Source organism: Tachypleus tridentatus, chromosome 13 (genome assembly GCF_004210375.1).
Source record: "Tachypleus tridentatus isolate NWPU-2018 chromosome 13, ASM421037v1, whole genome shotgun sequence".
In the NCBI taxonomy this organism is placed as follows: Eukaryota; Metazoa; Arthropoda; class Merostomata; order Xiphosura; family Limulidae; genus Tachypleus; species Tachypleus tridentatus.
The window spans coordinates 105,196,857-105,221,345 of NC_134837.1; the positions used below are offsets into that span (position 1 = coordinate 105,196,857).

The window sequence follows — 24,489 nt, forward strand, 5'->3', positions numbered from 1 at the left end:
AATGGCTCACTGTGTAGCTCTTTGTTTGATAACAAACAAAAACGAGTTGAGCATTGAAAAAAACACTTGCTAAACTAATCAAAACAATAGAACTAAAATATTTAAAGTCTACAGTGATACAATAAAAAAAATATTGCCAATGCACTACTCTTACACCAGTCTACATGTTATATTTCTAAACTTAAGTATAGTTTCATCTACTGTATACCATTTCCATTATGAAGTCAGCAGTTTTATTAAATGTTATGTTTACCTACGATTGCGTATGTATCTTTTATTGTATTATTCTTTGTTAGAAAGCTAGTCACTTACTTGTATAGTATCTGAAGTACAAAATTCACTGACATTACTTGTGGCTTATTAGTACTTTTAAGTTTCTTAATTATATTTCAGTATATAAGTTGACTGTGTGGAAGAATTATTACAATTACTGTTACATTCAAACAGATGAATATAGATGGCTCAACTTTCAAGAACTATTTATTTCATGCTAAATAAATATTACTTTTAGGTTTAAAATTTGAAGAAAATCATACAAAAATAACTGTAACTGATGTTGCATTTACCAACAGTTCATCTGAACATCCAAAACAATGGCTATTTATCCATTTGTTCATGATGGTAGATAAAAACATTAGCATTTGTTGGACATAAAGATCACTACTACAGTGTCATCAATTTAGTCATAGAGGACCTTTATTAAAAACAGAATTTTAACATTTCATGTTTTGAATTTGAACACCGTTCTCCTGATGGGACAGATTAACCATCTGTTCTTCTTTCATTAGATATTCCACCAAAACCTACAGCTCTGGTGCCCCATGATTTATTTTATTAATCTTCAGTTAATGTGCACATTCTTTGTAGGGTTTTCACAATTAAAGTGTCTCTCTTTCATATTGTTATTCTTCTGTATTTAATTAGCACAGTTAAAGTTGCCAAATCTGTTGAAGAGAAGAAATTATTTAAATTTATTGTACACATGCATTGTGAATTGGTAAGTTCTATTAACAGTCAGTGACAGGGAATGTTGGTAGACTGCTAGAAGAACTTTATTTCTTTGAAGAAACAGGAAATAGATATATAGGTCCTGCAATAAATTCATGAGTTTAAACATCAACATGTTAAATATAACATTCCAACTACAAAATAATAAATGTTATAAAATACTTCCTTACTGCAGGTAAGTTTTTTCGTTTTTTACAAACTAATACTGGGAAAATTTAGTTACTTCCACTTTATATTTTCAAACTTAAAGAAACACATATCAATCAAAGAAAATTAAATAATACATATATTTTGTGTCAATTGAAACAAAATTATAATTTTAACAACTTTGTAAACAAAGTTAATGGCCATTTTAAATACAACACAGGCAAATTGTTTTTTAATATTTTGCTTTTTTAATTTACTGACATTGTGAATTCATATACACTATTTTTTTATAAAATATTTTTAAGTGGTACTCAGTTCAATAAAACTGGCAAACACAATCCACTGCATTTCTCACCCATTACTTTATATTTTAGGTTATTAATTTATAAAATTAGTTAACTGTTCACTCACATATGAGAAGTGAAATCATAATTTATACTCAATATTATTTTAAAATATACAATTACTCTGTAGTAAGAGTTAAATATTGTCATGTAGATCTGTTTAGTAGATATAAGAATTAAAAAGGCTTCATGCTATATTTATTTAATCATACATATATTTACAGATAAAAATTTTCTATATGTCCATATATTCACCCTAGTCAAAGTTTTGGGCCCACATACAACACAATCAATTTCCAACATCAAAATAACATTTTTTTTTAGAAAAGACAAAAATTATTTAAGATATGTTTGTGATATCTTAAACTTGGGGAAATAAAATGTTAGTGTCTCATTAAAACTCCTATTTATTTCTGTGAAATAATTGTAAGTATCTGTAGTCAACAATGATTAATATTTCTTTATTACCACTTCAAACAATCACACCAAACTTATTTCTTTAATCTATTTCTACTTGTAGGTTTTTCATTTCAAATGTAATCATAATCTTTAGTCATGTTTAAAACTAAAATTTACACCTTTTATTTATTTTTCACAATATAAAAATTCATTAAAAGTTAAGTGCACATGAGTGTCTGCAGGTGTGGGCCAAAGGGTACTTTTTATGAAGGTATATAGTTTATATGAGTCACTAAATATCAAAAGATCCTGTAACATCTTAAACAAGTTTGTATGTGGAAAAACATTCATTCCTTGTTACTGTAGCATCTTCCATACATTTTAAATTTATATTAAAAACAATTAAAAAACACCATACATTACATTAAAAGACAATTCAAGATTATAAGTGGCATTAAAATTAATGCCAGTGAACAGTATTTTATAAATTTATTTATTGGTGTAACTAATAAAAAATTCTAACAAAAATAAGATTTAAAAAATAAACAAAGAGTATACAATATACATATATATATATATAAAACTTTATGATATTATCTGAAGATCTTCATACTTCTAAAATAGAGTAATGTTACAAGAAATTTGAAAAACCATCTTAATTCATTAACGTATACATTTATTTAAAATACAGGTATTTAACTTTCCTGTTCAGACAGCCAAAACCACCAAAATATACCAGTAATTATCATAACAGGCTATTTCACTTTTAATCTATGGTTATTAAAAACACCAGAAGTAACTAAATACTTTTCTACTTACTGTAACAAGTACAGGTTTCAAATGACAAAAATCAGCTGTAGAACAGATACAAGAATATTTATCACAACATTAACACACTATGCTTTCTTTCCTTGATTACTGAAAAAACCCTCCTGCACCAATTGCCAAATTTTCTGATTTCTCGCCAGGTAAGTACTCCAACATCCACAGGGTGACAGGGAATAACACTATAACAGTACAGTGTATTATATAAAAATATGTCATATCATACTATTTAAAGTTAGCTGTCAAAGTTAAAAACACAATATGAGAATTCATCACAGTTAAGTTTCAATAAAGTAATTTTTACATAATGTGTACTTAATCTGTGAAAAATATATGGCTCACATACATCTGACCTGCAAAGGCCACCCTAGTAGCCTGCCAACAGTTAACAAAAAATTCAGAAAATAACAAATATAAATGTGAAAACAAAAACAGTAATACAGTAAAACAATTTGTGAATAAAGTTAAAATTTTCTACACTGAAAATATATTTATGATAAGCATTTAAATTAAAGCTATTCTCAATTTGACTGGGTGCACAAATTTTCACTTAGTACTAGCCTTGAATTCCCATCTAATTTCACTTGTATACAATTTGGTTCATCTATGTTTAACCAAACAAATTAACATCTAACAATCCTCCACCAATAGGAATGTGAATGTGATACACCCTTTTTATCACAACTATCTTCCTTTATGCAGATGAATTCAATCATTGCTTTGAGATTAGTTACAAAAAATACCAGAAGTGAGGAAATAAGTAGGAAATATGAGAAGAGGTAGGTATTTACTGGAAACATATTTACAGCACAGTAAAATATTAACATCCAATAAGAGAACTTACCTCCCTTTACAATAACAGCTAGAATTCCACATAGAGCAATTGGAGTACCCTTCAAAAGTGTCTGAAGACCACCCAGAGAGTGTGACACATCTATGCAAAGGAAACACACCTGTAGGAGACTACAGTGCATCTGGTCCAAATGTACTATTTGCTCTAGCTTTATATCCAGTGGCATCTGGAATAAGACTGACTGGAATTGTGTACACTCAGAAGGGTACTTCCATAATCCACTACCCCAGTGGATAGGAGCTAGAAAGCAGTAAGGACTCCCATACTCTACTGGAAAGAAGGGGAAAAGAAATATATTGGAGAGTCTAAAGAATGCAACACTGGAGAAAGAGAAGTAGGTAATCACAAAACCTTAATTTGAAAAGCAGACTATTCCGGATTCTCACAATCTAAGGAACATTAGAGATGAGAAGCAATCTCTCTCTGCTTTACTCATATTAGCCCATGAGTGTACAGTCCAGTATAAGCATATTTATAACACAATAAACCATAAAGAAGAGCATGCGAGTGATGTTATGGAACACTCCATCACTGCAGTGAGTGTGATAGACTTGATAGATCCTGCAGTATGGATTTTGGATATCAGTATAACTGGATAGGCACCACTCACCATACTGCTGGATCCATAACATGTGAAATAGACTATTGAAAAAAAGTTGTACCAGCATATGGAGAATAGCTGTCGGGGGAAGAATATATCCAGCTGAGCAGGAAACCAACAGAATGTTCAAGTAGTGTAACATAAAGGTGTAGAAAGAGGTCTGTATACTAGCAGAAATAATATCCTTCAAAGAATGACAGAAATAAGTAGCCAAGGGCACTGGGAGGTGACAGTTGAGATGATACACAGAACAACTAGCAAGATTCAGGAGAAAAGGAGGAATATGCAACACAGATAATTTGATGAACCCATCTGGCAAGGGTGATAGAAGAATATCATGTGAAACAGATGGATTCCAATAGATAAACAAATGGGAGTGAGAGTTATGGAAGAGTGCTGTGAGCAACATGCAATACTGTAAAGCATGGACTGGACAAGAGATTATTGGATTAAAATGAAAGTAAATATTGAATACAGAAGAAAGTAAAATAACTAGAGAGGAAAACATGTTGCAAAACAGGATAACAAAATGGAGATGACAGGGCTGCCCTACAGCCCACCATGGTTCAAAAGGGCAAATCTCTGTCAAAAAAACCATGTACAAAGTAAAAACTGACACCTGAAAAAGAGGAGGGGAGAATACTTGCCAGATAAAGTAATGATGGAATATTCTCGTTACATTGATACATACATGGATGAGAAATGAACAGTGAGAAACAATAGGATGTTACATATGTAGATAGTCCTGACCCCCTCACAGAAGACAAGACATAAGCTACACATGAAGCAGAGTGTGGGAATAGAGAGATGAAGACCCACTGTGTGAGGTTGTCAGTGGAAAGACCAGGAGAGAGTTAATAAAGGTTATTTCTATAGAAGGTACAGAGATGGAAACCACAGCTGAAGTAGCCAGAAAAAGTGCCACAAGAGTAATGCAGCACGCACCCCATACTGACAATGTGACACCTGTGAAGACATGCATATCCATACAGGTAAAATGAATAGGTACCCCACACTGTCATGTTGTCATTGCCAAACCAAACAAAGAAGTTGAACTAAAGGTATTCAGGAAGAGATATCTGTAAATCCAGAGTCCCTGATGAGATGCTAATGAACTTTTATTATTTACTTCAAGGAATGCAGGTAAGTATGGCCCAGAGGGATGTGCTGATAGTGAACTCTGAACTAAAAATTTCTTGGATTGCAGCTGAAGAGGAGAAAGCTGAGTTTAACTTAGATGCAAGTTGAAAAACACTCCCAGATGAACTAAATATTGAATGAAGTGGATAACATATATTTTGATAACTGATCCACCCAATCAGCTTCAGTTAATATGAATGTTACTTGAGTACTACAGCAGTATCTTTCTCTCGTTAACACTTTTTGAAGATATTGAAACAGTTGTGATCTCTGATACTACACATGAACTGTGTGTTTCTGCTGTTAACTTATTTAACAACTTTCTACTTCGAACTGATGAAGAATGCTTGCTACAAACGTCATCATGTAATTAAATGACAAAAACTGTTGCTTTATGATGTGTTTATTAAATACATGAAATACTGTGCAAGAAACTTACTGTAAAATGTATAATAATTATTCTTTTTTTTTATAAAAAAGTAAAAGACTGAAATAATTGAAAATATTAGGTTGTCCAGAAATAAATGTTGGAATTCTCGTGAGGACATTTAGAAGCTGAATATTGAGTAATTTATCATTGGGTGGTTGGTTGGTTTAATCCAATGTTTATCTTTTACAAGGCATCTTAACTGTTTGCTGTTTCAATTCTATTCAGAGTAAGTTTTGAAACCCCCAAGACAGCATGGACAAGAAGGATCTTTGTCTGATTTTCCTTTACAACTTCATACTTGGATGAAAAGCTACTGAAATTACATGGAACATCAACCATGCATTCGGCCTTGGATATTTTACTGATAGTACAGTTCAGCATTGGTTCCAAAGGTTTTGACATGGAGATGAAAGTCTTGAAGACCACAAAGGTTGTGGAAGGAAGCTATCCTTAAATGAAAACACATTAAGGGAAGCAGTTGAAACAAACCACCATACAACAGTACATGATAAAACAGAAAAGCTAGGCACAAGCAAGTTAAGCATAGCCAACTGCCTGGGTGTGATTGGAAAGACAAAAAATGTGGAATAAGTTGGTTGTGCATGAGTTGACTGAAGATTAACAAACACATGCTTTTTAATGAGCCTAGTTCAGATTTCCACTAAAGTGAGTATGTCACAGCAATCAATTACACTGAAAAGTCTTCTGTTACTACCAGACCTCATGAAGCCAGCAAAGTTATACAACCCAATTCCACAGTATTAAGTGTCATTATATATTTTTCTCCTGTAGTGGATATTTATGTGTATGTGTTTAAAGTACTGTTAGTCTTACTGTGACCCTAGAATAACATGGAATTGATTTTCTTTCGGCTGTTTGGTCTTTTCCATCTAGACTTTCTTAAGCTCATGTTCAAAATGTTTGAATATAACAATATCTGCAACACACATTTGCCTATTTTGATTTTACAAGTTACTTTTAGTTTTGTTAACTTTGCACCACCACATTAATTTTTACAACGTCTCAGGAGTTCATGGTAACTATTATACAGATATACACCCCAAGCATTATATAAGCTGCATTTAAATCTACAGGAAATGTTGAATTTCCTCTCCACACATGCAAATACCATGAACACAAGAATGTACTTTTCCACAGTCAGTGGCTAACATAAAAAACTGTCATACTTGTTCAATTTATTAACATTAATTAAACATTGGGCCATAAAATTGTCAATTATAATCAATTTTATTAACTGCTAAGTAGACAAACTTACAAACATCTCCTTCTTGAAGAACATCCTCTAGATTTTCACATAAATTGTTACATGGTTTCTTAGGCTTCAGTCTAATGTAATGGTAGCCACGCACCTGAGCTAGCCACATTACTGTAGTACTAGTAGATGGTTCAATCTGCATGACAAGAAATAATTTTGTAAGTTATTTTCTTATTTTGTCCCCTTTACACTGACAAAACTATTTGCAATTAAACAACAAAATTTACAAAGGTGTTAATTTGAATGTCAGTCTTAATTTTGAATTTTGTTCATGTTTTTCACTATAGGATGGTGTTGATACAGCTATAGTCAAGCTACATTTTCAGCAGATCATTACGAAAATATTGCTACTTCTTTCATTGCTGATGTTTCCCTTTGGTTGACTAGTTGTGTTCGAGAAATTAGGTGTTCCTCTAAGATGCAACTTCAAACAAATTGTACTATCGTTTACCTTATGATATTAGTGATTAAAATAGCCATCAGTTATTGACCAATAGCTAATAGCAACATAAAAAGGGCCAGAAATGGTTGTGTCATGTAGGGCAACATTTTAGATGACATTATTCCTAGATGAATATCAACAAATATTTTGTATTGCATAAGAAGCATATAAACACACTGCCACAAAAATAAAAATATTTACATGTATCTCAGATATATCTTTGTTTTATTTGATCTAAATTCAACAGAAAAGTTATATTCCATTGGCTTATGCCTCATGTAGCCAACCATTTATAATATGGAATAAAATTGCTTAATGTTATACATCTATTTATGAATCATTTTATTCACTATTTCTCTTTGCATGATCAGAGGAACTCATCATAGGTTTTGAAAGAAAATTAGTTTTATGTTGAAATCAATGTAGAAAAATAAGGATGCAATACTGCTCATTTTGAGTTTATGACATTTACAAAATGAATTTTAACAAGATTAATGGATATTGTTGATTAATATTATGAACCTATTCATTATCAAAATTCAAGAATTATACTGAATTTCTCACAACCAAGATTTACAAATATTTTAAAATGCTAAAAGCAATTGTTCCATATCTCAAAAACCTGATGCAAAATAATTCTGTGTCCCTTTTCACTTCACTATTTGCAATATCTGTTCAGTTTTAACGAACTCTATATATAAGGTGTAAAGTGAAAAACAATGTAAGGTTGGGGCATGTCCTATCATACAAGAAGAAATCATGGTAAAATATATGGAAGTAAAAAAGAGGTCAAGGATGAGGACATTAAATGTAGCAAATGAATTTACATATGTTTCGGGTTCAAGAAGACAAGATGCAGCTCCAGAGAGTCTTTTGTTGCAAAGAAGAAGCAACATGAATAAGAGTCAGGCATACATTGCTTGCACATATTTTGGTTTATTGTTAAAAAGTGGTTGCTTTTTATTACCTTGGTATTAGTCTAGGACACAAGAAAAGTGTGATAGAGTTACCAATGCAAAAGTTAAAAGAAAGTCAATCATGAAAGATGGTGGGTGCTTTGTGTTGGACATACTGACCATTGAAATATTCATATTGAACACTACAAACATTTTGAGACTTATCTGAATGTTACAACAGTAATATTTCTTACCTTCTTGAAAAATCGTCCTTTGTAGTTAAATGACATCATGATCCAATTTGACTGTATCATCTCCAACATAGGAGGTATAAAGTAGGGTCTTCGATAAAATGTTCGTAGAAACTTTTCTGTAGGCTTTTCACAATTCTCCCTGTATTTAATCAGATATATTTTTCCTTCCATAACAAAAATTTCATTAAATCATATCAATACTTTATAATATGTGAATGAAAAAGCCAACAATTAAAATTATATTGTAGTCAAAACTAAGACAATGAAATAAAAACACAAAACAATGTTTAAGAGCAATAAATGACAATTAATAACGTGTTTAAGCACAAAGCTACACAGTACTATCTGTGCTCGGCCCACCACCAGTATCCAAACCCAGTTTCTAGCATTCTAGCATTGTGCGTTCACAACAATACCTGTATATGTACAATTTGGGTGCATTATTAACATAACATAAATAATAGGAAAAACAGTTAAAATACTACTTATATCTTGTTGAGACATTCTTTCCTTTCACAAATGGGAATACACTGGTAAATAACTACAACTCTAATTCCTTCTTTTTACTATTCAATTTTACTTATTTAGTATAGTGCTTAATTGATTTGCAGATTGGTCTGATCATATCCAGTTAAAATTATTGTGCTTTTATTGAATGGAAATAGTGTTCTTCCAAAATTATATTTTGAATAATTATTGTATGTTTCCCCTGATTGTACTAAATCCCTATATTTATAAAGTGTTATAAAAAAAATATATATATCTAATAGTGCTCACTTACCAATGAACATACCACCTGTCCATCTGAGGATTTTCTTTTAATTTTCGTAGAAATCCCTGTGGTGTATGAAATCGCAAGTTAGTTTGGAACATGCAGACATCTACACTATTTATTCGAGGGTCATCAAGATAGCCCTGGAAACAGAAGAACAAAATTAGTTTGAGATTCACACACATATATGAAAAGGTAATACTTATAAAATTCCTGATTTGTTATGTACATAATAATTTTTAATCTTCTGGAAACAGAAGAACAAAATTAGTTTGAGATTCACACACTTATATGAAAAGGTAATATTTATAAAATTCCTGATTTGTTATGTACATAATTTTTTTTACAATAGGTTTTGTAATAAAAGAAGATGAAAATGAAAACAATTTATTAAAAAAAATATTTAAGTGTGATAATTTCTCAGCTTTCTTGCAATGATTTTGTTAAATAGTTAATTAAAAACATCATGCTAGGCTATATATTAATTATGAAAAGTTATTAAATATTTAAAATTAGTAAATTAATTTCACTTAAGATTGCTTACTATTAATTGAAGCATTGGTGTTGGCCTATTAAAATTATGTTTGTTTATTCTAGACAAGCTATTATTCAACATGTATAAGTATAATCACAGATAACTAATATATAAAAGTATTACTAACCTCACTCAAATTAGCAAGACTAAATGTTTCCTCCATGATTGGCCAGTTGTTGGTGCCATCCATAACAATTAAAGGTATGTCATTCTTTAACAGGTGCTCAGCCACTTTATCAGGTGATGTTCCATTGAATCTTTCAATTTCTGTAATATCTTCACACACCTGCAAAAACTTGCAAGTTTTTATTACAACCAAAACTGTTACAACTGAATGAACATTCACTTTAGCTCAAAATTAAAAAAGGGGCTATATGCAATATATCAGTTGTCAGCTTAATGCTGAACCAATGGGGGAGATACACATTTAACTTAATTTTATAAGTTCGTCAGTTGCCGTCACCATAAAGAGTACATGCAAAGTGGGCACATTTAAACAATCACAGGGTATTAACAATTTTTCACCTGCAAGAGATGAGAAGAATTAGTCAGTTTCTAATTGACAAATTTTAATAACAATGTTTCATTTTATTTGCTTTAACTCACTACTGAGACTTCTTGTTGGGCATTTCCTACCCTATTTAGGACTTCTTTTTGGTATAGCCTTAACCTTTTCACCAGCTAGTATTTAGGCTAATTTCACAGTGTTCACATTTTCCCTATTAAATGCTAAAAAAATTTTTTTTATTTTTATTTTCCCTTTTCTTATTGCCATCTTTTGAAGCTCTACTCAACTCTAACAATGCAAAATGCATATTTTTTCTTTATGTTCGTTGGCCTTAAGATTTTGGCCAGCAGTGTATGTGATCTGGTCTATATCAAAATAAATGACCATACCACAGTAAATCATTAACAAGGCAATGTTCTTATGTGTGATATGCTATGATTAATGATTGTGACACTTGCATTACATTTTCTGTGCTGAATGAATTATGTTGGTTTCAACATTTTTTTTTTACTAAAAGGAAGTCCATTGTTTCATCCAAATTAATATTACTTCAAGGAAGCTTGCTTCATTATTAGAATGATTGCCAACACACTATACATGCAAGATAATCAGAACAATCAGAAATTGCTTTATATTCAATGGATGTATTTAAAAATAGGAATTTACATACAATTAAAATTCATAATGTTACAAAGATTTTAAAAGGTCTAAAATACTAAACAGAAAAAGGTTTACATGCATGTAATAAAATACATTACATCACAAATACTGTCGTAAACACTGCCAAATCAGCTCACTGCTACAAAATCTTTATAACTATTGTGCAGGTACCTTTGTACAAAAGAGTTGAATATTTTGGATCACAAGTAAATTGTTGAAAAAATGATATGTTCTCACGACAAACTGAGCTAAAAAATTTGCATGTAGCACAAGCTTATGAAGAGATTGAATACATAAAGATTTTTTCAATACTTTCTTATTTCTATCTTCGTGAACTTACCTTTGTAATGATCAGTGACCTCAAGAGGAAACAAGATATAGTAAAGAAGAATTTCACAATACTTACACCAATGCTTTCAAACCTTTAGCTTCTGCCAATAAAGCAATTTTTTTTATCTACGTAAACTGATTACCACAACAATATGATACTAAAATATTCAGTTATTTTTAAAGAGAATTAAAGATGTTCTATTCTTGAAAAAGTCACACACATAAAAACAGTTACCTGACAGTCTGTTTCTGTAATCATGTTTTTAGAAAAGAAAGGGTTATAAATAAAGCAGGAGGAGTAATAAACTTCTGTCCAATCCCAAAAAGGTAGAATCTGTAACAAGATCAGACATGATTCTAAATTATGACAAAAAAGTGAAAATCAAATTGCTTTCTTCTTAAAACAATAAGAAATTACTTTACAATCATTTTAAATATTTATAAAAAACTATATATATACACACACATACACACAGTTTAGGTACAAAACTGTGAAAAAACCATGTTAATGATTTTCATTTTTAAAAACCAATGAGGTTTTATGAACTACCTATATTCATAAATGAATGGGTAGATCCTGTAAGTTGTCGTCCCTGCACCTAACAGTAAATATTTAGGTGGTGTTAAGATCATTATACTTGTTTTAGATCTTCACTGTATTTTATATTATAAAAATATATGAGGGAGTTATGTATCATTTATTTTACTAGGCATTTAGAATGATGTTAAAACTATAAAATGACAATTTAATTGAACGAAACTGGGAATACAAACATTAGTAAAACTCAGTTGTTCAAGATAAATTCAGTATCATGTGGATACTCAGATATGTGTTTATAAAATATACATATATAATATAATCACAATCTTAACTAATGAAGTAGCAGTAGCTTGTAATGGTAAATTATGAGTCAAAACTTACAAATTTGTATATACATGAATCACTGGTACATGGTATTAATTTCTGCATGTACATTATTTACTGACTCAGGAAGCTAATTTGTTATTGATAAGCAAAATTATGCTTGGTATACTGTTACTTGGTGTAGTGTTCTTCAATTATTTGTATTATTTTAATAAAAATTGATTTGATTAAACAATAATCCCTTTTATGAATTATCTGTAACAGAAATGAAACAGTCAAAGAAATTTCAACATTGAGCTTGACTGTTCTGAAACCAGTTCATACTATAAATACTGGTAAAAGAAGACTGCTCATTGTTTTTAACTCAAATAATAATTTAATTTAAAAATGTATTATGCATCTTAAAATAAAGCTGGATGACACTTACTTTGATTTCATGTTATTTCAGTTTGAATATACTGAACCAGTTTTGTTTTGTTTTCTCATATCTTATTTGTTGCCATGGGTAGCCAAATAATAAAGTTCTCCCTCTGAAAAGGTTTTACATGTAGCAAGTGTGTGCCATGGGTATCTGGACATGCAGCAGTATGTTTACATTGATAAGAGAACATTCTCAGACAACAATCATAAAGTGTTAGAAAGGTACTCTTTATACAGTTCTATTTAGAAATTAATCCATCAAAAAATATACTTAAAGTAAAAAATGAAGATAAATAGATGTATTAGAGCTAGTATGGATACATATGTTACTGTACACGCTAATTTTCATTCATTGCTTTTGTTGTTTTCAAATAATTTCAAGTTTTTTTTTGTTCTACATGAATGAATGATGTTACAATAATAAATGTATTTTTCATCTTTATGCCATTTTCATATGTGAAAAAAAGGTAAAATGCACACTATAAATTTATTAAAATATCAAAGTTGTTATAAGGCATAGTAATGAATATTTAAATTACCATATGCATCTACCTCTAATTTTTATAAGGTAAATATTATATTTCTACAGTATTTATTTATGATGTATATTGAAAGCCACTTAACAAATGAGATGATTCCCAAATGATTTAAAAACTCTTGCTGATAATAAAAAAAACAACAAATTTCAATTATGCACAAGTTTTGATGAAAGAATTGTACAGGGTAACAAAAACTGTTTGTTTGCAGAGATACATTCCTCATGTGCAACACTTAATTTTCATGGTGTCCACATAAATCTGATCAAGCAAAGATGTTATGATATAATAAAAAGTTATAGAATGTAATTCATTACTGCTCTTCTTTTGTTCTTTCATCGTCCAACACATTGTTCTGATCTCAGCCTAAGAGTAAATAAATTCAGCCAAATGGACCAGTAATCCTTGTTGCTATGGGAACAACCAAGAATGCTCTGGTGTGATAAGAGGATTTAAAGTGACAAGGGTGTTCCTTGAAGTTTGAGGATTAGAATTAAGTTTCTGATGTGTTTGATCTTCAGACATCTAATGGCACAATGATTAACTGCCATGTGAACAAAAAGAAGTAATCTTATACCAACACTGATGCTACTTAAATCCACAGTGTTACAAAACAAAACCTCTCTGTACTATTGCTGTTACGCGTAACGTATCTGAAACCCCACATGTTAGCTGTTTGTACATATCATGCTGTTCCTGAATTTGTAAACATTCACAAACTTTCGAATTTATTATGTACATAGGAAGCAGTTGCTTCTTTGACTTTCACCAGTAGGTAAAATTATATTTGTTTGTGAGCATAATACAATTTGTCTACATATCGGTTACCGTACTAAGAGCAAGATCTGTTTGTTCGAGGTTTTGAAAAATAATGAGTCAAGTATACTTATTACTTTAGTTTCAGCTGCAAGTAAAAGTATATTTTGATATGTATTTTTATGAATATAATATTAATATTATGTGTTAATAAAGGTATCAAAAGGAGGCTTTTGCTGCCACCTTATTACGGTTATTTGACTTTGAAACTACACCAAAAATACCTTGAGAAAGAAAAATCACACAATCCATTAGCCATGAGGAAACAGCGAATAATAATTAACCTAACTTTGAACATGTGACAGTAAATTTGTCGATATAAGTTCATGCGTTTTACATACGGGTCATTGTCCCATATATGCATTGTCCGTATCCACCTTACCCTATCCTCAACCAATATATGAATACTAAAACAAGTTGACAACATCACTGTCGTGAAAACTTATTCATGTTCCCACTCTTCCAGCTAATAAAAGTTAAAAAAATCGATACAAGTCTGCAGTGAAACATAAGTAATGCATGGTATGCAGCACGTACAATTTTAAGTTTTTTTATTTTTCCTATTTTAAACATTTTTCGCAAATAACAATTATTTTTTTGCATGTTTTGGATAAAAATAACTTCCCGAAAAGTAACAGGAAAGTACATCCACAATAAAAGCGGATTCGAATAAGAAATAAGGCAGGTGTTCTGTAGTCGATACCTTGACTGAATTTTAAATTGCATGAAAAACAAACAGGTTGGACACATTTAGAGGACAATGAAGATAAGTTTTATTGGACACATTGTGCATACTTCGGTAGACAAGTGAGCGATTGCCTCTTCTAGATCAGTGAATAACATATCATTTTCCATCTGTCAAGATGAATCTCTGCCGAATTTGTTACAATAAAAAAGCACAGAACTGAACAAGGTAAACACACTTAAATCTGGAATGTTAACCCAATTTATTTGTCCAGTGGATGCATCACCTCTTGACTGATGTTCCTTGACAGCATTGGTCGGTTGTAACTTTAAGTCAGTCATAATCAGCCAAGAATATTTCAGAGCTAGTCCTTTCCAATTCGCTCAACATACAATACTGAAATATCATTGAAAACAGAAAATATGTCACCTACTAAAAACAAAGAAATGGAGCAACTAGAACAAAGTAAAGGTAACAACTTCCTAAACCACGTGTAGCGACAATGATAGTGCAGAAACTAAATAATCGGAAATTATACTTTTATGTAACTATAGAAGATAAAATGTGCATGATATACCTTTATATCACACATGTATTTAGGTTTGCAAATATTTGATGTTTACATGTTGAACAGGCAAATGACACAAAAAGCTAAAACTTCATAATTCAAAGATAAACCCCTTTGATGTTCCTATACTTAAGAATTAAATGGCACAACAAAAACAGAAACCACATAATTTAAAGAATGGCATATTCCAGTGCATGGGTTTCACATAGTGCAGTCAATTTTGGTCCGTTAAAAGGAGGTTCAAAAGACAGTATGCTACAGAGTTTGTTTGTTTCTTTCTCCAGACTTTAACCGAGTTCATAAAATAAGAAAGAGGCAAAATACATGGTGTAAAGAATGACGGTTTTTATTCAAACACACACGCACACACACAATCAGAGAAAATAAACTACAAACACAGAGATACAAAACAAGGGCAAGTCCTTGGTGTGTGCGCGTTGAACCAGCAAGAGAGAGGTGCAGAAAAGAAACCCTTACTGGCTCTCTCTCACCAGCCAAGTGTGAATCCTCTAGTAAGTTAAACAAACAAAAATGGTATAAATGTCACGTAAAAAACTATCTTAAGTTAAAGTAAAATGAAAGAAGTTAAATTTAAAACAAGGAAAGAAAACATTTAGTTATACTCTCACAGAGATCTGGTAAGAGTTAGATCTTGTAAAATTCAAGCCTCCACCAAATCTGTACAAAATATGGTTAACAGAAGAAACCTGGTTTTAAATACAATTAACAATAACAGAGCCAAGATGTTCTTGCCACATTTCTCGCACACGTAACCTAAAGCTGTGTGTGCAAGCATATAGGTGTGGAAAATCTAAGATATAACCCAATTTGCTGACAAAGAAGATAGTCAACCATCCCAAGCTATCACAGTGAAGCAACAGCCATCTTTTCTGTAAGACAGAACACCTAATGGCTAATTAGTGAACTAGTTTAATGTTCAGAAAAGTGAATGCATTAAATGTGTGGTCTTCTGCATCCAAACTAAGCTGAAAAGAAATTCGAAACAAAATTACATATTAACTAAGGGAGTAGCTAACACTAATGCTCTCCTGTATCACAAGAGACAAAAACAATTGAACCCTATCTGACCATACTTTCACATGGAAATACAAAATGTATGATATGCACTGAGTAGAGACTTAATGCTCAAAAACTGAATACTCGATTATAATACATTATCAAAACTTGCATATAAGTTATGTGTAAGCCACAATGTTTCATACTTCACTGTTCGATTACCCTCGGTGGATTCAGCAGATATCCGAATGTGGCTTTGTTATAACAAAACACACACACACACACACATATTTTACTACTCAAAAGTTCTTTACATATTTTTCCAGTTTTCTTTAATAGTAATAATTATATGTATCATAAATCTATGTAGATTTCAATAAACATTGTAAAGGTTATTTTGTTTTTACTTAATAAGAAATCCCACGTAGATATTGGTTACCTTTGCTTCCTAACACTTTGGACAATTGATTATTTAGGTATAAGATTTAAAAAAGATGTAGTATCGGAGCAGTTTTTTTTTTGTTCAATAAATATGTGGAGCACCTCATGCTGTAGATCACTGTCACGCCCCTTATAACCTCACGGAGTGTAGCTGAAACTTAGATAAAACTCAAGGCCTTAAGATGCCAATATCAACTTTCTCCCTTAAGTAGTGGGAATTGTGCTTTACTTGTAAACTTATACCATAGGTTTATTTTGACTTTTCACACTTAGTCGACGATGAAGTATTTTTGTAACTGTAATGTAATCTAAGTTTTGCAACGAGTTATTTTTGTTAAAGGGAATTATTTTGGCATTATACTTTCAATATTTTCTTTTTTACGATAAATTTCTTAACCCTTCTGAATATCTTAATTTTTATTGTGCTAGTTGTAGTCCAGTATTTTCAGTGTTTCAGACGCTTATTTGTATTAGTGATCGAATATATCAGGTCATCCCTTAAGTAATGCCCGATTTTAGGTTTACAAAAAGAGAAAGCTTTTCAAATGCTTTTAATTTAATGTTATTTAATCAATAATGTATTTTCCATTATTATTAATTACTTCCTGTCAACGATTCACAAGCTCCTGAATGCCTCTTCTGTAAAATTCTTAGGGTTTTGAGGAAAAGAATGTGGAGAAATTAGTTTTGACACCATGTGTTCCAAGCTTTTTTTTCCATCAAGATAGTTCTGCAAACTTCGGAATAGATGATAATCGGATGATGCAAGGTCTGGAGAATAAGGAGGATGTAGAAGTTTTGCCCAGTCTAGTTCTTCAGTCTTTGCAGACGTGATCCTTTGTTTATGGGACCGTACATTATCCTGGTGTAACACAACACCTTTACGACTGATCAAAGTAGGCCTCTTCTCTTTATGTGCAACACTCAAGTGGCAGCAACTCAAAAAGTGGATCATACCAACAATATCCCACCAAACGCTAAACAAGACTTTCCTAGGGTGGAGGTCGATTTTGGGCTGTGCTTTAGCCAGTTTACCTGCACTTAGCTATTGTGTGAGGCGCTTAACATTTTTATAAAATATTCATTTTTCATCTCCAGTCACCAACCTGTCCAAACAACGTGAGTTACGTTCAAGAGAGTGCAAATGTTCACTTTTGTTCTAAGGTTGGCTTCTGTCAAATCATGGGGGATCCATTTTCTGAGTTTTGACACCTTTCCAAGCGTTGCAGATGACGGTGAACTGTTGAATGGGTTAAAGTAAGCTTCTGTGCTAGTTCTTTAGTTGTTACAGCACAATCTTCATCAAGTGCAGCCAGCAACAAGTCATCATTAAACTCAACAGGACGATCTGAACATGGCGCGTCATTTAATTTTAAGCTATAGTCACCTGATCTGAACTTCAGAAACTATTTTCGATATTTTCTTTCAGAGACACTCCGCACCATAAACACCTTGAACATTTCGTGTAGTTCCTGCTGCACTATTGTATCTTTTAAACTCATAAAGCATTATACACCTAATGTGCTCCTCAGATACATCCATCTTCACAAAGCTTTATTTTGTTAATGACCTGAAACAGTGGAGCTGGGTTAGTTTCTTTTAGTTTTTTTTTTTTAAATTTCGCACAAAGCTACTCGAGGGCTATCTGCGCTAGCCGTCCCTAATTTAGCAGTGTAAGACTAGAGGAAAGGCAGCTAAACATCACCACCCACCGCTAACTCTTGAGCTACTCTTTTACCAACGAATAGTGGAATTGACTGTACATTATAACGTCCCTACAGTTGAAAGGGAGAGCATGTTTAGTACGACGGGAATTCGAACTCGCGACTCTCGAATTACGAGTCGAACGCCTTAACCCACCTGGCCATTCTTTTATTTGTCTGAACATTTCTATACAAGTTCTACTACATATTTTAGTCATTAAAACCTTTTAAAAGACAGAAATGATGATGCACTTTCTATATTAAATTTCCGGACATCACTTATGAGACGACCTGATATACATACAATTAATTTTGGCATTTTCATATACGTTTCTCTGGATTATATGTAAATTTTGAGTTGTAAATCATGCCCAGTGCTAAAGATATTATTCTGTTTTGTTAAATGTATATATTTGTATCTATTATGCGTGGTTCTAAGATAATTGTTATGTAGTGTACGGTTGTAGTTTTACTGTCCAGGTTAAATTATTGTAAAGTTTAGGGGTTTTACGACAATAAATTTCCGTTTCGTTTTGTGTTTTATGTGTGTAGTATGTTAACTTTCCCGTTTTAAAGAGGATAGATTTTGTACAAGAGTTTTATGTTTGAGATTCACAGTTTTATATATTATTGGTTCTGTTTTATTGTATGGCTAAAAAAAGTGAGAATTATTCTTAGTTGTAATCATTTGAAATGGATAGTTATATGTTAGAAGGTTTTATATGATGTAGTTTATTATATTAAGGGACATTTTCATGTATGTTTTGCTTGGTTTTTTATATTTGTATGAGCAGTTTATTACACTACTCCCTCTTTACGTATTGTATTGTGTTGTCGTTTTTCCGCTTTTAAGTTTTAAATAGCAAGTGGTTTTGTTGGGATGAGTTATTTCAATTTCTTGAGCAACATACGATTTAAGCCGAGTCTTTTTTTCTCGCTGTTTTAAAATTATCGACAACTGGATCGGCCTGGAAGGAAATGTGTAGTATGGCGTCGTACTGTACTTTAGATCTTCCTTGGGTAATACGAATTTTTAAAACAATTATCACATTTTCCGTCATTCACAATTTTAATACAGTAAGGAGCCCAAGTTACTCAACTTCCCCTTTCGCTAGCTTATAGATACCCTGTGAGTTATTCAATTTCTCCTTTCATTAGTTCACAGGTATCCAAGCAAGTTACTCAACTTTACAATTCGCTAGCGCACAGACATCCAAGCGAGTTACTCAATTATTCCTTTACCTAGTGCACATAGCACGTGTATTCACTTTTGGTTTTCATCTTGTCCTCCTGCTAGAAAAATAACTTATAAATATTATGAGAAAAACAATTGATTTTGATGTTGGCGAGTCGGATGATAGTTAGTGGCTGCCATGCCTTTTGCACATCTTATGCTATGAACACACGGATTGCTTGTTAAACGTGGAGACGTTTACAAGTTTTAGTTTATTTAATATTAATGTTGTCATATGTAAGACCAGATTTGCACCTCCCCCCCAAAGAGAAACTTTTTCTTTATTCATTCAGCATATATATAAGAATTTACAATTTTTTTATTCACTTCACAATTTTACGTTAATTCTTACATTGATGTTTCAGTTCCAATAAACGCTGCCAGGTTTGTCAGCAGCTTTACTTAAAATTTATATATACCAATCCTGTAGCTGTATATTGAAAACAAACGTCGGTACCACAGCGACTTCTTGTTACTGGATATGGTAATTCTCACTCTGCTCAGATACTAAAACAGTCTTGCCGACATTTCTTAAGCCCTAACACAGTGTGGTAGGAGCCAACCTATTGCCCCTTGCAACCGGAAGCAGGTTATCGAAGAGACTGACACAATTCTACAGACAATCCAATGAAATAGCATGGTAGTGGTAAACTAAAGTGTACTGTCATGGAACATATGAAGCTGCAAGTCTGTACCGTGACTTAATCTTATAAATATTTAACCTGTGAGAACTTGCTGATTCTCTGGAGTGTAATGACTAAATTTGAATGGAAAGTCCATCGTCCCTTGATTTTGACTTTGCCTCTTACCCCTGGAAGACTTTCTACTGACATCCACGTGTACCACTTGTACATATCCGTGACGTATATTTGTCCCATTATTTGCGTTTCATTTGGCATTGTATTGTTTTATTGTACAATAAATATTTTTTCTTTCAACTGTTCATCAGTAATTTGTCTTTGTACAACGAACTGAGTTCAAATTCAGAGGGAAGCTTATTTTGTTGCTCAGTATTCTCGAGACTTCTCTTAGGTAACACTGACTGACTACTCTGAGGTATGTTCATGAGTTAGAAAAACAACGAAGTAAATGATTAGGTAAAATATTATGCTGTAATCAGAATATCATAATCCAGGTTTTTCTGTAGCATCCTTGAGAGGTTAACACTCTCATCAACATTCCATTAACTGTCACTGAGAAACTGCGTGAGATGGTCTGTATAAAACCTCTAAATCAGAATCACGCCTCTGATCGAGAGAGAACAGAAGTGCCAGTGATGGATAAACTGCATCAACACGAATTGTTTAGCCAGCAAACACTTGTCGATGAAATTGGGAATCAGTGAGATAGCAAGGAGCTTTTCCGTGAAATGAGGTCTCTACGTTGGCTGAGATCCACCAACAAATGCTGTTTCACTAGTGGGTGAGACGGTGAAGCCTCGTGCAAGAAAAATAGACAGTTGTTGGAGGAGTAGATAGCTTATCAACGAATGGAGGCATCCAGTCCTGCCGAGAGGGTGTGTTTGTGTTTTCTTATAGTAAAGCCACATCGGGCCATCTGCTGAGTCCACCATGGGGTCTGCCCAAAGGAGCGAGATGGAAAAACTTTCACAAATGAAACTTAGTAATTTAATATTTAAATTCATTCAACTTTAAAAGTACTAGCATTCTAAATAACAGTTTAACCCATAAAATTATATAAATGATGAAGTAGTATTACATCACACCATAATATTAAAATAATCATGAGATGTTCTACTCGGTGAAAAAAATCTAAATTTAAACTAAAATATGAATCCTACGATGTAATCAATCTTATTTTTCTTATTTACTTATTACAAACTACCCTTACAATATAATTCAAAATATTTGAAAAGGTTGGTATTTATAGTGTGACCATTCAATTCCTTATACTGAGGTTTCCTGGACCTAAACGCTATACAGGTGGGTCACACACTTTTAGTAGACAAAATTCCAGACCTTTTGAAGCTCATCGATACCTAAATTTAACAATTCATGCATAACGTTCAGGTATTAAGTTAATCAAAGAAAAAGAGGAACTGAACATATGCCAACTCTGAACTTTTAAATAATTATTTTCGACAATCCACTGCGTCTATTGAATTTTTTTCCGTTTTGTCCTTTGTTAAGAGAAATTAGATTAAGAAAAGCTTTTTTCTATTAATATGTAACTAAACACTAGATACGTATGGTATGTTTTAAAATATTTTTTAATTCATAGGTAAGAGTTGTGATATTTTTTCCTTTAATGAATTTAACCTGTCCGTTTTTTTAATCCAGTATTTCCTTTATTACCTCTAGTCTTGAAAATTACATTTCATGTACATGCGAAGTAGTCACAGCTCTCCAAAAATCCAGGTCCATGGAAAACTTTTTTCTTTGCATGAAGTTTTATTTCATCATCCACTGCCAACTCTTGGGCTGCTCGTTTATCAACGAATAGTGGGATTGACCGTAACATTATAACGTCCTAATTTCTGAAAGGGCGAGCATGTCTGGTGCGACGGAGATTCGAACCAATGACCCTCGGATTACAAGTCGAGTGCCTTAACCATCTGGCCATGCCGGTAGAAACTGATGAGTGATGTTATAGGTCGCGATTTAAATCTTCGTTTATTATAAATAAGCTACAAGGAGTCAAGAGGAAATTTAAATTTTAAACCCGTGTCAATATTTTATGTACAAAAAATATTAATGTCGTAACGGTGCTATAAGGTCAGCTTCCAAGCTAATATCTAAATCAAAAACATAACTTACAAAATTATTATGTAATTTTTAAAAATAATGATCCATAATATATTTATTAAGGATTGTGGAAAAGTTTCAAAATTGCAAACGGAAAACTTTAGTTAAAATTATGTTAACGTAAAAATAACAAACAACGTTGTGTGATTTGCTGAAGCCTTAGTCAAAAGTCGAAATGTTAGCATTCTAACTCGCTCTAAACATTTCCCAAAACTTCTATCAAGTCTAATGTATTCTCATAGGTGTAACTGACAGGATATTTTCTTTTGGATTTTTGTATTATCATATTTATAACTTTAAAACATTTTTTTTTAATTCTTGAAGAAAAGGTTTGATCAATGACGATGATGTTTACATCGAGGTAGTATTTCATTTTCAGAAATAAAACTTTTTTCTATCTTGTTGTTTTTCTCCTGGTTCAGCTCTATCAACGAGTGTATTATAACATCAACACAGAATGACTAGGAAAATTAAAACTTTAATTTATGAAATAGTGATATTTCTTTTTTGTCAGAAAACCTGTCTATTAATTTTTCCACGTAAACATTGACAAGTTTCTCATACACTGCACTGTATATTACTTATGATACATTTCGAAAAGGCCCAGCAAGGCCAGACGGTTAAGAAAACATTGCGAAAAAAGAAAGTTTTACTCATGATGCAACTAGTCAACGTATGTTTGCAAACGATGTTGCAATATTCGAACTATTTCCGTGATTATAATGTTCAATTATACCAGACCCGGTTGCATTATCAAACTCTAGAATTAATAGAAACGCTTCGCTGACGCTCGTAACATTGCCATATTTAAACTTTTTTATCGTCTTGCAAAAAGCAAGAGAGTGAAAATTACAAAACCTTTATACACACAAAGCAACAAATACAGTCAAAAACAATAAAAAATATTAACCAAAATATTATTAAGAAGCAAAATCATAATCTACAGATTATCACACACCCTGATTAATTCACTTGATTCAAGATCGTGAAAATGTTGAACCTAACCAAAATTTGAAAAATAGAAAACAAATTGTATTTTGTTTTTAAATTTAATTAAAGTTGCTTTGCAAAAAATGAACAACTTTTCTACCTACTTACAAATTAAAGGCTCCTGATAAAAATTCGGTGTTGAAAATACCACTTTATATTCGTTCGTAGCTGCCACGAGTTTTAGTTTATTAAGTATTTTTTTCCGGATTTTCTCCAGTTTTTCAGCACCGAAATAATATTCATCAACTTTAACATGCCCAGGGGAAAATTATATGTACCTATACGTTTCCTGGGCCAGTGGAAAACATGCATACAACTCTTCAGAAAATCAGGAAAACAGCTCTCAGACTGGTTTTTCTGGTTTGACCTAAAATTGGTAAAAGTTTTCCAGTGGCTTGATTAGAGCATCAACTTTTCCACTAGTGATATGATATCGATAATTGCTTTAAAATGAAGTGTTTAACTTGTAGTTGAAAATACTTCAGAACATTTGAGTAATAAATTAAGCTACTACTTACCTGAAACAAAAACAATCTACCATACATACAAAGTCTTCGGTAAACAGGATCCGCAGTAAACAGCATATAAACAATAAACAAAACTAATATAACTCTAACGATGAAAGCGAGACGCTTTTTGTATCTTTCCAAACGAAGAGGTTCCAAAAGAGGTTTCGCAGCTTTTTGAATTTCTTCTTGGGTATAACCATTTTTTAAATAATATTCATACGCCACTTGAATCTCCTGATCAATTTCCTGAAGAATATTGTCCTTACTGTGAATAACTTCTTTTGATAATGTCATCTTTGACAACGATTAATGCTCGTTTGTCTTCGGTAATTCCAAACGTAACCCTTCTTCTAGACCTACTGATATTATATCCGAAACTCAGATACAGAAATTAACAACCGAACTCTACCGCTCACGTTTAATTCAAGATCAGTATACTTACACGTCATACACATAAAGCGCCCTCTTCGACGTAAATTTGATAATTGAACTATATAAACCTTGAACGCCATTATAAGTT

General features: G+C 32.1%; 1 protein-coding gene across 1 annotated transcript; it reads right to left on the bottom strand.

Moving 5' to 3' along the window:
• Positions 1-1,030: 1,030 nt before the first annotated feature.
• On the bottom strand, positions 1,031-24,434 carry LOC143237382 (uncharacterized). The gene is made up of 7 exons (XM_076476580.1): positions 23,979-24,434; positions 11,656-11,754; positions 10,050-10,208; positions 9,397-9,530; positions 8,616-8,754; positions 7,024-7,159; positions 1,031-2,905 (listed from the first exon to the last, which is right to left on the bottom strand). Exons 1-7 carry the CDS (start codon positions 24,261-24,263, stop codon positions 2,814-2,816), a joined length of 1,044 nt encoding a protein of 347 aa, XP_076332695.1. The 5' UTR covers positions 24,264-24,434; the 3' UTR covers positions 1,031-2,813.
• Positions 24,435-24,489: the final 55 nt, after the last annotated feature.